General features: G+C 35.5%; 5 protein-coding genes across 5 annotated transcripts; 1 reads left to right on the top strand and 4 right to left on the bottom strand.

Annotated features, from left to right (window-relative positions):
- Positions 1–398: 398 nt before the first annotated feature.
- On the bottom strand, positions 399–893 carry FDP41_006876 (uncharacterized protein; the record flags this gene model as incomplete). Its single annotated transcript, XM_044710558.1, has 2 exons — positions 399–812; positions 861–893. The coding sequence occupies 2 exons, from the start codon at positions 891–893 to the stop codon at positions 399–401; spliced, it is 447 nt and encodes a 148-aa protein (XP_044558979.1).
- Positions 894–5,333: 4,440 nt separating this feature from the next.
- Positions 5,334–7,025, bottom strand: FDP41_006875 (uncharacterized protein; the record flags this gene model as incomplete). The annotated part of the gene is made up of 2 exons (XM_044710557.1): positions 5,334–6,194; positions 6,900–7,025. 2 exons carry the CDS (start codon positions 7,023–7,025, stop codon positions 5,334–5,336), a joined length of 987 nt encoding a protein of 328 aa, XP_044558978.1.
- Positions 7,026–7,446: 421 nt separating this feature from the next.
- FDP41_006874 (uncharacterized protein) lies at positions 7,447–8,613 on the top strand (the record flags this gene model as incomplete). The annotated part of the gene is made up of 1 exon (XM_044710556.1): positions 7,447–8,613. The coding sequence occupies one exon, from the start codon at positions 7,447–7,449 to the stop codon at positions 8,611–8,613; it is 1,167 nt and encodes a 388-aa protein (XP_044558977.1).
- A 296-nt stretch (positions 8,614–8,909) lies between these two features.
- On the bottom strand, positions 8,910–10,313 carry FDP41_006873 (uncharacterized protein; the record flags this gene model as incomplete). The annotated part of the gene is made up of 1 exon (XM_044710555.1): positions 8,910–10,313. One exon carries the CDS (start codon positions 10,311–10,313, stop codon positions 8,910–8,912), a length of 1,404 nt encoding a protein of 467 aa, XP_044558976.1.
- Positions 10,314–10,584: 271 nt separating this feature from the next.
- FDP41_006872 (uncharacterized protein) lies at positions 10,585–13,358 on the bottom strand (the record flags this gene model as incomplete). Its single annotated transcript, XM_044710554.1, has 5 exons — positions 10,585–11,024; positions 11,110–11,232; positions 11,390–11,881; positions 12,045–12,230; positions 12,368–13,358. 5 exons carry the CDS (start codon positions 13,356–13,358, stop codon positions 10,585–10,587), a joined length of 2,232 nt encoding a protein of 743 aa, XP_044558975.1.
- Between the last annotated feature and the right edge of the window lie 632 nt (positions 13,359–13,990).

Raw genomic sequence — 13,990 nt, 5'->3', positions numbered from 1 at the left:
AAAAATTTCCCTTCCAGCCAATTTTTTTCTCTGGCTCGAGAGATCTCGTTACCTGTCACTCCCACCCCTGTATACGTTACTGGGGTCCTTATGTTGTAGTGCATGTAAAAGATTCATGCTCTTATCTTCGAATGCTCTTGGAAAACAAGTCATTAAGACATAACATGAATGAGACAGAGATGAGAAAATTAAACACTCTGTATTTGTAAAAGTAAAGATGGGCGTATATATAATGGTGTTCCCATTCATTTTGTGATTGAAATCCATAAATAGTAAACTTACCCAATTCCTAAATAGGTACCAAAAAGGACATCACTGGGAATGAATTGAGAACTGTCTCTTGATTCATTCTTGAGTGATTCCACACAATTGTGGACTTCCTTATATTTCAAATAAGACTATCTAAAGTTGTAGAAACCTTTAAAGTAAGATCCACTCAAAAATTGAAGCATTCCTCTCAACAAGTGATTTTCAGCATCGACCAACTTTAAATCCAATTCAAAGTTGAAGAATTGTTGTTCTGGAGTCATTTCTTTCAGTTCCACATAATTGGGGTGAGATTTGTCACATTCATCGTACAAGCAAGAGGACGATGAAATTACATTTTGTTGCAGATCACATAAATCATTCAATTTCTTTATAGTTTCAATCATTTTCAAAACATCATCCTTCCTGTAACAGTTTCTCAAAGATTGTTCTGCCTTCTCTAAACTCGCAAAAGCTGAATGACATTCACGTCTTTCTCGAGAAATTCCAGCAATATAAGTATCAATACTTGCATATTCAAATGCAAATCTTGGAATGGTTTCTACCTATGGAGATAAATATTCTCTTGCTTTTGTTAATTCTGCACGTCATACCATACATGATCCCTTCTTGACACACTTGTACATGGTGATGATAAAATAAGTGTTTTTGTTTTGGATATTGTTCAGAGAATCCAAATTCTTTTTTTTTTGTTGTGGTGATGAATTTATATGAAGAACATGCTCGATCTCTTTCGATGAACATGCAAGTTCCGTTTTGGAACTCGTTTCGTTTCGTTTATTATTTTAACGAAACACATTCACTGAATACATTGTACTAATGATTGGAAGAGCTGAACTGAGGAAATATTTTTCAAATATTAGTTAGAAAACATTCACCATTATTGATCATTTGCTCATTTTCTTTCAGCCACATCATGTTCCAAAAACAATTAAGCTTCAAATATTTAGGTTTTAGAATGTCCAAATTACTCTATTTGAGAACAATTCACAAGACAATATCAAATGTTAACCCCAGATCACCACTGCAAATGACATGAAGCTCTATTAGCCTTGTTCACCTCATCCTCAACACATGTTGGTAGGTTCTCACCAAGTTCGTTGTTGGTCTTTCATTTATCGACGTATCATTTTTGAATTCGAAGTGAGCATGAGACTCATTTTCATCAGGCATAAAGGAATCAAGAGAGTCTATTTTGATCGAACTCATCCATCTCTGTAATTTCGATACCCTTCTCCAAGAAGAAGCTTTTGGGTTCAATCAACCCGCACCTCTCTGCTGACGTCAATTATTTTCAAAAATTCGTAAACAATTTACGTTGCAAAGTTGAGGAAAAAATTTTTAATCTCAAAGCAAAAGCGTTACAAATTAATGTTTTCTCGTCAATAAAAAATGTCAATAATCCCTATTAACGTTTAAGAAATTGCGCCGTCAAATTAACGATCTGAATTGACGTCGAAAATTTGCGTTTCATCATCAATTATTGCTGTTAATTGTTTCGTTTTTTCCTCACTAATTTTACACAATTTTCTATTACTTGTTTCACTTTTCCAAGTTCTCCAACTCAACACAAACATGAGAATATTGACAGTCTCTTTAAACAATACCATTTAAATTTTCGAACTCCATATCTAGATGATACAAAAAAGGAAGAAAATGCCAAAAAGAAAAAGGGACAAGTAATTCAACAGGAACAGCAACAAATAACTCTTCAATCAACAACAACAACTACTACTACCAACACAATGACCATGTTGTCAGCGACAACAGATTCTCAAAATGTCCTTGACACAAAGAAATCATTGAGCAAATTGTTGGTTAATGTGGCAAAGGACCATGAGGAGGATTCAGCTGCTTCTTTGGTGACTGTGAGCCCAACCATTCAAAGCACATCATCTGTTGATCCATTGTTGCAAGATAAAGATACAACAAGCTCTGACCAGTAAAGTCCATAATGATTTGGGTTAATTTCGCTAAAGATACAGAAATAATCCATTACTCTCTCTGAGACTCTTTGTGAAAATCGAACGTTCATTTCTAGATTCTTTAATTTAGTATACGAAAGGCAATCAAGAGGAAATTGTAGAGATGTAAAACTCCTTCAAACTTCTTGTAAATCACCTTCACAAAGGTAAATTAAATGTAGCTCTTTCAAATACAGCGTTGTGAGCAACGATGATACATTTAGCCAAAAAGTAATTACAAATTTGTTGCGTTGCTTCCAGTTCAGGACATCCATTCTTAACAAATTTGCATTTGTAATTCCAGTTATTTGTGCTGTATATATATCAATAAATTAGTTGAAAAAAGATTAGAATTAAACAATAAGTCAAATAAAAAACAATGTCTACTTCAGCATTGATGTCCTGTTCAATAAGGTTAGTTCAGTAAAAAAAAGGAAATAAAAAAATGACCAAAGTCAAAAGAAATAACAACAAGTGTTTGAAAAAAAATTCTCTCGTAATAATGGGAGGGAGTGGTGGGTGTCAAAGCAGATTGCTGTGAAGTTGCAACTGGGTTGCTTTGCTCTTTGGAGAGCTGTTTTGCTTGTGCATTGGAGGTTGACATATTTTTAGCGATAAAAAAGTCAACCTCCAATTATTGTTTTCGTTACGTAACACTTCTGTTCTTTTCCAAAGAACTATCAAATATTATTTTTCCTATCAAAGCATCATTCTTCCACAAAAGGAGTTAATTGTTTCGAAGAGGTAAACAACAAGAATCGTTTGGTTAATTTAGAGGAACAGATGGGTTTGTAGTCTCTCTCCAAACACCCGACCTTAATAAAGGTCCGGTGTTTGTGGGATTTTCTGCATATTTTGTCAATTGACTTTATTCAGCAGAGTCCCGAGTATTAATAAAGATTTGAGAAGGTAAAAAACTCCAAAAACCGCTCAGCGGAAAAAAGGAGAAAACCAAAGAAACGCAAGGAAGTAGGATGGAGGAAGGCAGAGACAAAGATTCTAAGATGTGAAGCGCAAGAAGTCACATTAAGCAATTGCTTGATAAATCCATGAAAATAAGATAACATGATGAATTAAATACATGAAATTAAAATAATAAAATATATGGTTAGCTCAGTAAAATCTTTGTCGAAAAGATTCGATCAAGTTGGACCTGCACTGTCTTAATGTTCTTCCTTACCACAAGAACATTCCGATCAGCGAAAAAGGTACCTTAGAAGCTTAAGAAAGCAAGTGGGTGGGAAGTCACTAAGTAAATCAAAACGCACGAATATGCAGAAAATTTTTTGAGCATGAAAATATTTTTCGTTGCTCAACCAAACTCTTTTAATGTTTACAATCGAAACATTCATGCCCTTCACTTCGTTCAGAACATATCAACTTACAATCACCATCACGAGGATGGTCTTTTTCAGCATTATAAGAATGGTTGCAATTGAATTCCTTTTGTGAATTTGGTTCTGTTGACTGGGAACTATGTGTTGATCTTTTCTATTGATGAGGATATATTCAAAAGCCTACAAGGTTCACACCACTTGTTGCGTTTCTGCTTTACCATCCTTTTCTTTCCAAATTGTTTTGGAGCAGTGGAGTACCTGACTTTTGTGTCTCGCGAGATCCACAACAACAACAGAATACCAATTTATTTAAATGTCAACTTGGTTGTTCCTGCAAAACAACAACACAGGTAGGAGGTTTTCGTTCTCCTCTAGGTAAAGTTGCGCACAAATATATTGACACACGCTTGCGATATATTGAATGGTAAAACAAAGAAGTTCTGAATCCATTGGGGAAAAAAGGAAGACTGTAAGTCTAAACTCACAATTTTTTCTTAAGAGCATTTTGTTAAAGAAAAATCGACGCCTCAAAAGACAACGCTCGTGTGTCACATTCCAATGTTGCGCACAAACAAAAGTTTAAATATATATATATACCCTTGCAATGAATAAAACAGAATGGTGGAGAAGCACTGAATCGATGGGGAAAGAACGGGAAACCCTTGCATCAGGTAAATTAATTGTTCCCCAAGAATTTTACATCATTTAGCAATCTTCTTTTTAAAATATAGACACTACTCACGTATTAGAATGCAATGAATTGCAGTTTATTATGTACAACGAAACCTCTACCAAGTAATATATGTTTGATCTAGCGGACCTCACCAAAACACACCCTGGACAAAAAATCTAATTAGTTTATTGTTAGCACCATTGGTGCTGGTAAATCCGTGAGGATTGGGGATTGTTTTTGAACTGTTTTTTTGAATCTTGAGTTTTCATAGTATTTGGTGTGACATTTACCAACTAGTAAGGTGAGAATTATTTGGAGTTCAGGCCAATTTTGGTAAATATTTGGTAAATTTTTAAGGTTGGGTATTTGAGTATCTCGAATCATTACTGCGTCATGGTGGATGATGAAAACTTTTCTTCTATCACAGTATCTTGATTCTTGATAATCGTTGAGGATGCATCTTATTGATGTAATTTCTAGGAATTTTGTGTAGAAAAAGTCCCTAAAACATTGAGTGTTAGGGCAATAGTATATAAAATGTTTTAGGGTTCCGGGCATTTGCAGTGAGCGCATTGTCTTTCCTTATGTTGTTTGATATGATTACTTGTCAGATTTCTCCAGATTGACCATTTAGTCTCTGTGTCAATTTTAGATTTGATGAATTTCAGATTGATAGATGACCAGTTCTTGGTAAGGTGTAGACTGGAATTATCTCTATCAAATTGGCTAAACATTACTTCGTAAAGTTTCTTTTGTATGGATTTTTTGATGTCGAAAATAATGGTATTTGATGTAGTAAGGATGGTTTGGTTTAAAAGTTTCCTAATGTCAAAGTAGTTGTGCTCTTGAGCTCCTTTCTTTGCTAATTCATCAGCTTTGATATTTCCTTCGTTGACGTGTCCTTTAACTTTGATTAGTTGAATATTCAGTTTGGATTGTTGAATGACCTTATAATATTCATGTTTAAAGCAGTTAAACATTCCATAATAGGCTTTGTTTTTCAAGATGTGGATGGATATTTCACTATCTGTGTAAATTTTTGCCTTGGATTTAGGTGGAAGTATCTTTAGTGATGTGAGTAAAGCTGACAATTCAGCTGACGTTATGTGAGTATTCACTGTTAATTTTGTAACCTTGATTATATAAATAGAAAAGAATATCTTCCTTCTCGTTGTCTGGTATATTGAAAGGTTTTTCTAAAAATGAAATAATATCTCGTGAAACTAAACCAAAGTCAAATATTTTAACTATATCAATCTTTGCTTCAGTTTTACCAAGAGCTGATTGTATAATACCTCCTACATCGACAGAAAAATTAGTTCCAGAAAATATAGATACATGAAATTTTTTTGTGGTACCAATTAATTGTGCAAACTTGGTTAAAAGTCCTCTCTTCTCACCACTCGAACTTATTATCTCGGAAAGCTTTTCACAACCACCTATGTTAGAGTTACCAAATCTAACTTTCACAGAAGGAATAGTAGTCTTTGCACATAATGTTTGCTCAAATTCATTTACCTTATCAATAGTCAACACCTTATTAGGGTTCTTGGTTGCCAATTCGTTCCTTGTGTTAGAATAAAACTTTTGGAAATCGTTTTCCTTATTATGGCGTGCTTGTTCTATTTCCTCAAGAAGGTTCTTCTCAAAGGTTAACAATGGTATTATATCTTGTCTTTTTTTTATCAACTCATCCACAACCCAATTGACTACAGTTTCGCATGTGATTGGAGGTGGGCCAATATATTTTTCAATTATTTGTTTCACGATATCATTTGCAGAGAGTTCATTCCCATTTTGTTGAGCTTTTTCGAGTTCGTACACAATCTTTGAGAGAGTTGTTCCATCAAATTTTGATAGAAAGGCTCTTTGATAGAAAGGCTGAGCTTGCTCTATGGTTAATCCAGCCCCACCGTTTAGTTTTGATTGGCAAAGTTCATCCTTTGTTTGATCCTTGTCCCACAAACGAAAATTTTGGGCATTAATGTTTCATTGACCCAATTAACAACAGTCTTGCAAGTGCTTGAAGGAACTTGAGTATAGTCTTTGCTTTGAGACAAGGAGGCAATAGCATAGTCTTTGCTTTGAGACAAGGAGGCAATAGCAAAGTCTACATCATGCCTCTTGATATCCTTTACAACTGATTATTATTTGGATATCTTTATGCTTAGAAACATTCAACAAATTTCTTTGAGACAAAAGATTGAGCATTCTGCGAAACTACAAGGACACCAAATAAAACAATTTATAAACTTTCAATTTTGAATAATAAACATGAAACGGATCCACTGACGCCAAGATGGAAATATTATGCTCAATTAACCCTGAACGGATTTTTGAGATCGGTCCTCCTTAATAAAATTGAATGAGGCCGTTGGAATTAGGAGATACCATTTTTTTTGAATGTTCTAATTGAAACGTTGTTGTTGTTTCAAAAGTTTTCAATCGTCAATTATAGACATCCCAAAAGTCAATTAGCATGATTTAAGGTCTTTTTGATTTCTTTTGTGGTTGTAGTGGAGTATGAGGTGCTTTGATAACACGTTTTCTCTTTTCTCCTTCCTTCATTCAACCTTGCGAGAGTTTTGGCGAAGTTTTTTGGTGTTCTTGGTTCATCCTCGTCAACATTTCTTTCAACATTATTCACTTCATTTTTACCTTCCTCCTCTTCAACACAGTTATATCTTCTTTGTCTTCATCCTCTTCAAAATCTTCTTCATCTCCTTCTTCTTGATCTTCATCATAAAGTTGATTCATAAAATCCTCATCTAATAAATGGGACATATTTTGATAATTTCGAGCGGTTCTCTATGAATTGTTGTTGTTGCTTGATTTTCATACGGGCTGATTTTTGAAGTTGCTCTGTTACTCTTTCAGAATTCCTCATACCCAGAAGAGGTACCTCTTCTGTTGGAAAATCTCATCCTCGTCGACTGTGGAGCAAAATCAAACTCTGTGTCATGATCATCATCATGCTTTGTTACAACTTCCCTTCCTTCGTTTGTATTCGAATTCAAAAGATATCAATTTCTTTACCTCTGTATTCTTTGCAGAGGTAAGGTCGTCGAACATTTTGGTTTCACTTTTTGCTGTAAAAGGCGACCAAATCTGCCAGTTAGCACAACGCGGTACAGAATTGTATTATTTTGACAGAAAATAAAATTTCTACATCATCTTCAAGGTTCACACGATCTAATTTCCTCCAATGATTCCCACAACAGCAACACCACTCTTTGATTCATTGCCCAAAGAAGATTTCAATCAAACCACTCGGGAGTATCTCCGATCTATTACTCAACAAGTAACCGGAGCGTTGATCAATGTTCCATTGTGTTGCTCGGCCTTTTCCAAGAAGGAGACGACTCCTCTTGTCGGTGATGATGATCAAGAGGAAGAATTAAATCCAACATTCATTCAGAAGGAACAAGAACATATGGAATCTCACAAGATGGATGAATGTATCGTGTTTTATCAAGCCTATAATTCAACCATTGCAAATTATGCAGTTCAAAATCAAAGATTTGAAGGATGTTCGGCATTTGATATGAAACGAATGACTTGGATTAAACCAAATTATTTGTGGATGATGTATCGGAGTGAATTTGCCAAGGCTTGGAATCAAACGAATATTTTAGCCTTGTATATTCAGAGAGAGTATTTTGAGAAGGTCATTTTGGAGAATGCAGTGTGTTCCATGTGTTATCCAGAGTTGGAGAAATACTATGGATCTAAGGAGAATTGGAAAAAATCATGTTTAAAGCAAAAACAAAAAGTTGGGAAATTTGTGAACGATATTAAGAGAAAAGAAAAATTGAGTCAATCGTCAAAACATGTGTTGGATATTCAAGAGTTAGTGGAAGAACAAAGGAAATTGGAAAAGGAATATTCATCATTGATAGATCAGGAAGAAGAACCATCACAGAATTTGCAAAACAAAGATCCAATAGTTCGCAACATTCAAAAATCAGCAAAAACAAGTGACAATTCGGAAATTTCAAACGAAAACAAACAAGAAAATGTGGAGGAAGCATCATCTGAATCCTTTGTTGGATTTGCACGAGTTCAATGGGATCCATATCACACGCCATCCTTTGGAAAAGTGCATGGAGGATTAACACGGGCCATACAAATTGGTTTGAAAGGGTCTTTCATTAGTGACATGGTCAAGTGTGGAGCCTTACGAAGAATTGAAGATATTACCGAATATGTGAAACAACAACATGAAAAGTATCAGAAAAGTGGTGATATTACAATTCCAGTTGAGAGATTTATAGAAATACACAATGAAATGACATGTAAAAAATTGGGAATTGTCGAAAGAATTCTTTCACAACCAATGACATCAAAAAGTAACTTGGACGATTCGAAATAAAGATAATCAGCACCTTTTTCTATTTTGTAACAAAATCAAATGATCTTCTGTTGCACAATGTAAAAAGCAAATCATCACGAGAAAAATTGTGTTGGAAAGAATAGGTTAGGTTCATTAATAGTCACCCATGTGAGGAGTGTCGAATTATGCAACCAAAATAGCATTATCATCTTCACAAGAATTATTGATTTGTATGTGATAGTGACACGACTCCATAACGTGTGACATGATTCCTTGTCTTATATTATTTCCAACCTAACTATCGCTAACAGTTTTGTCAGAACAATTGATGCAAATTAATAATTATTTTGAGCAGGGAATGACGGTGGACGAGTGGGTGTGGAAACAATTTCAACTGTAACGTCTTCCACACTCGAACTGCTGAGTGTATTTTCGTGATCCTCATCGTCACTATGTTGATAAAAATACTTTTCATCCACATGAAACGATTTGTCATTCCTCAACACATGAGTGGATGCCAATATTCCTTGATATTGCATCGATGAGAGCATAGTATGACTGCTACCACTACTATTAATTCCTGAATTTCTTTTCGATGGTGACTTGTTGGCATTCGAATAATAATATCCATTTCCAAAAGATTGTCTCTTGTGATCTGTGCTTCCATAATTTAAAATTCCCTCAATACTACTCGAATGGTTGAGGCCAAACCTCATTCCCATCGCTCCCTCATTACTACTACTGCTGGTATAGCCATCTTCACTCTCTCCGCTACTACTATTCTGACCATAAATCATGATCATCTTGTAAAGCATACTCTTTCTAAAGATTTGTCGTCGTTTTCGTTTCGTTTGTTTATACTCGACACAGAAACGACAGAAATTCGTACAAAAGATTCCAACAGAAATCAATACGAGAAGAAGAAGACATGCTCCAGCACCAATCACACCCAATCCCACAATGGTATAAAAGTGAATGAGATTGGTTTTCTCAAAGGAAACATTCTTTGGATTGTGAGGATCATAAAAACAAGGTACATGATCTTGCATGGAATAATTAGCATAAGGAGAGTTTTTAGAGAATGGAATGATGGAGGATTTGATGGTTTCTCCCAATGGATATTCGGAAGAGCTTGGAAGGTTGAATGAGACTGAGTAGGTGCATTGAGTGGTTATGAGGCTTGCATGGGAGGAGGAATCATCATTGGTGGATGGTGTTGAAGAGAGGAATGATATGGATGATGGTAAGATTGTTGATGATGAGGAGGATGAGGAGGAAAGAAAGGAAAAAAGGCTTGATGAGAGTGATGATGATGATGAATATGAACGAATTTCGTCTGGAGAGTCATTCAGTGATGATGATGCCGATGATGAAGAGGAACAAGTCTTTTCAGAGAGAGAAGTTTTCAGCGACAATAACAACACTTGATCTATGGACTTGTCCGATAATGATAATAATTGTTGTTGTTGTTGTTGTGGTGATGAACACAGTTGATGAGGTTGATGATGAAATTGTTCTTCTTCTTGATTGGTAATACATTGTAATTTGGAGAGAATGATACAAGTCGCTGGAGAGGTAATACTATCACTCGGCGATGTGATGAAAACCACCAATCCTACAATAAGCACAGCAATGGCAGGTAATAAACAAATCCCGATACAAGTGCCATGGAGGATGAGTTTGAAGGGAGAAACGTTCTTGAAGAGCAGCCGAGAAATATCTCGTTTGGTAAATCTCATAGTACTAATAATAATACTCTATCTACTTCAAAGATCTTGTATTTAAACTCTCTTTAATGATCTCAACTCTTTCGTGTTCTTCTTTTGTTGAAAAAGATTTTTTCTTTCTCAAATTTTCACAAACGTCAAATTCCACTTGGATGAAACCAAAAGAATCATGAGAAGCTCCAAATTCAAATGTGAAAGAAAAACGCACACCTCATTCTAAAATTCAAATATTCAATTTCGGTATGATAAATATATTATTAGTTCTGAATTTCAGGAATTAGCGTTAAAAAAGTTTTGCAGGAGGAATAAAGGAGATGGGTCGATTTGGGCCAATTTCCTTCTTGGATCCAAACGAATCCTCAATTATAAAGCAAGTTCGATTGATTGGTAATTGCGTGACAGTAATGGTTGCCTTAGTGCCATCAAAAAATAAATCAAATTTACCACCCACATAATGTACTCCTCGTAATTTCATGCTCGTCACATTGAGTTGAGTGAATGGTTGTGGATTTAGTAACAGGAAATCATCATTTGCTCTTAAACCTCCATAACCGTTTTGAACACTTTGTAAAAATCCACCTGCACCAGTCAAGAAATTAAAAGATCCCATATCTAGAAAATGTTTATAAGGATCTGGTGTCTCTGAAATGATATTAAAAGGAGGATGAATGTTAAGAAGAGATTTTCTGAAGGCCTCCGCTGCTAATGTATAATTTTTCAAGTCTATTCGTAACATGTATGATAACATCAAGTTAGGTCAATGTGTTTTCATTAATTCACAGTTGGACCAAATTTTACCAATACTTACCCAAATAGGTCACAGAATGCATAGAATACGTCATTGCAGGTCCTTCTGACCACATGTATTTTTCATAATATCTAATGTCATTGTACCTGACATGAGGTGGCATTTCGAACATGAGAGGATAGCCTGTCGTGTGTTTTTTCATGGTGTTTTCCATCATGCAGCATGAGTAAATCACATGAATGATTGTATACATGAACATGTAAATAAATTACATGAATTTTTGAGAACGGAGAATTCTTGTGATCACTGTCATTTTCAAAAAAATCACAAAGAAACATACCTAACAAGACAACATCTGCTTGTTTCACATACTCAAAGAAATAAATATTTCCCTTTGGAAAACCATCATATTCTGGATGAATCTGATTCACTTCATCGAATAGAATGGTCATGTTATTGGCAATTGTATCATACAATGGGACGACTTGTTTTTGAAGGGCACGTGCAGCCTTATTTGCAAAACGCAGAGAAATTTGAGCGACAACATTTGTGAAAACATTATTATCAACTCCACTATACCATGGAAATCCAATGCCGAATTCGTCAGGGCCAACCACTCGATGAATCTCATAGAGTCCAAATGTATTTCGAGTGACACGACTTGCCCAGAATTTTGCAATTTCAGAAGCGATTGGATAACCTCGAGTTGAAAGCCAATTCAAATCTTTGGTCAATTGCCAATAGAGTTGAAGAGCGAAAGCAATGTCACCAGTGATGTGCTGTTCCAATTCATTAAATAATGCAATTAAATCAACTTCTCTTCCACTGTACCCTAAAAATAAATAATGTGAAACATAATTTCCAAACATAATCATTATGTTGAATCAATGAAATAAAAATTATCATAGATTGGAATCGATTACAATATCCACATGAACATGATCACATGTTTGAGAGTGACAATATATTCTCGCTTAATCAATTCAGTGACTTACCGGATTGGAAAGGATACATGGCACCAGAATAGCCATATCGTTGAGCATGTTGCAGTGCTTGTTGAAGTCTCTCAAATCGATATTCAATGAGACCATGAGCAAGTTCTGGATACAAGTACACGAGAGAAGGTAAAACAAAACATTCTTGATCCCAAAACATGAGTCCATTGTAGGAATTTGTTGCAACTGTTCAAGTTCCATATTTCAATGTTCATGAAAAAGACAACAATGGATTGTAATGATTAAATTGAAAAATAATTCATGAAAACCAACAACAGTGAAATTAGACCCAAATAGAGTGATGAATAAGGCCAACTACTAACCTCCTCCTGGTGAAATACCCCAATGATAATCTTTCCTTGTTGCACTCAACATGTAATACAAGGTACTATTCACAGTTGCAGCCAGAGAGACATTTCCTCCCAGCTCAATTCCGCTCTCCCATAATTTTGCCCATTCTTGAGTGTGATGATTCATTAATTGTTGTGGATCCATAGAAATTGCTTTCATAAAATCATGTGCTGCCTCTACCAGTGGATCCACCGAATCAAGAGTCGATCGAAGAGCAGTAAGGTGTGTGACAATGTTTTTCGAGTGTGCCTTCACTTGAATTGGCAAAGAAGAGGAAATTACAGATGTCACAAATGCAACTCTGACACGTTCCGATTCTGGTGTCTCCAATTGAACTAATTCTCCAACTTGACACATAATATTCGGATATGCGATTGGGCATGTCACTTCACTAAATGAAATATCCTTACTTGGTGTCGATGCAAGTTGAGAGAGTCCAATCTGAACACTATTCACACCACGACTATTATCAATCTCCAATTGATGCACCAGTAATGATCGAAACACTCGATGAGCATAAAAACGTTGCTCCACTTGAAGTGACTCTTCATCATCTTGACGTGGTGGTGACGCACTCACAAATCTTCTCGAATACATTCCTCTCTCCATATCCAAAGCAGCACCAACCATTTGCAATGCTGTCACATTCACTGAAAAATCAGAATTCGATCTAGAACCTTCAACAGTATTGTCACCATGATTTGAATCATGTAAAGTCTTGAATGACACATGATCCTTTCCAGACACAACCACGACATGAATCTTCATCATGGATGGAATTCGAGCTCTTCTCGAATGAAAACCAATCAACTTGTCTAAAAGGACCTCTTGTCCGACGTAGACTCCACCCATAAAGACATCATCACTCTCAATAACTGTTCCGACATAACCATTCGAAATGGATGGAAGATAATTTCGATCGGAAGGTTCCGATTGAGAGGCGACTATTTGAGCCTGTGCCATTCGTTGGATCCAATCAGAGGGTAATACTTGTGGTTGAGATGCTTTTGCTGATGATGATGCTAATGACTTTTCATGATCATGATGATGATGATGAATGAGAATTTTCGTGAATGGATTGTTAAGAAGAAGCCTTCTTGAACATCATCATGGTTGGATCATATGGTTTTTAATCATAATTATAATTTTTGATATCGGAATGCCATGATGATGATGATCAACCTCCAAATTCATATTTTCTTCAAACACAACAACACCTACGCAAAAACAACCTGAGGTTCTTCATCATCATGAATTGAATTTACAACAACCACAACAAATAAAAGAAGAAGAACAAAAAATTCAACAAAAAGCCTCTTCTTCATCATCCTCATGTTCCAACGTTGGGAGTTTGGACAATGATCAAGATGATGATGATGGAAGATACCCATCATGATGATTTTTTCATGTTTCCATCATCATCGTGTGTGTGTGTTTCCGTTCATGGATGCTTCTTCCATGTGCGTGTTGTTGTTGCCATTGTTGAAGGCTTTAAAAAGACTTCTCACTAGTAAGAAGAACATAACTCCGATAATCTACAATAGCCTAATCAAATTCAACCTTTTCAACCTTTTCAACCTTTCATGATTGAGCCT

Source organism: Naegleria fowleri (genome assembly GCF_008403515.1).
Source record: "Naegleria fowleri strain ATCC 30894 chromosome Unknown tig53, whole genome shotgun sequence".
NCBI lineage: Eukaryota > Heterolobosea > Eutetramitea > Acrasida > Naegleriidae > Naegleria > Naegleria fowleri.
This window is presented reverse-complemented; position numbering and strand designations above follow the sequence as displayed.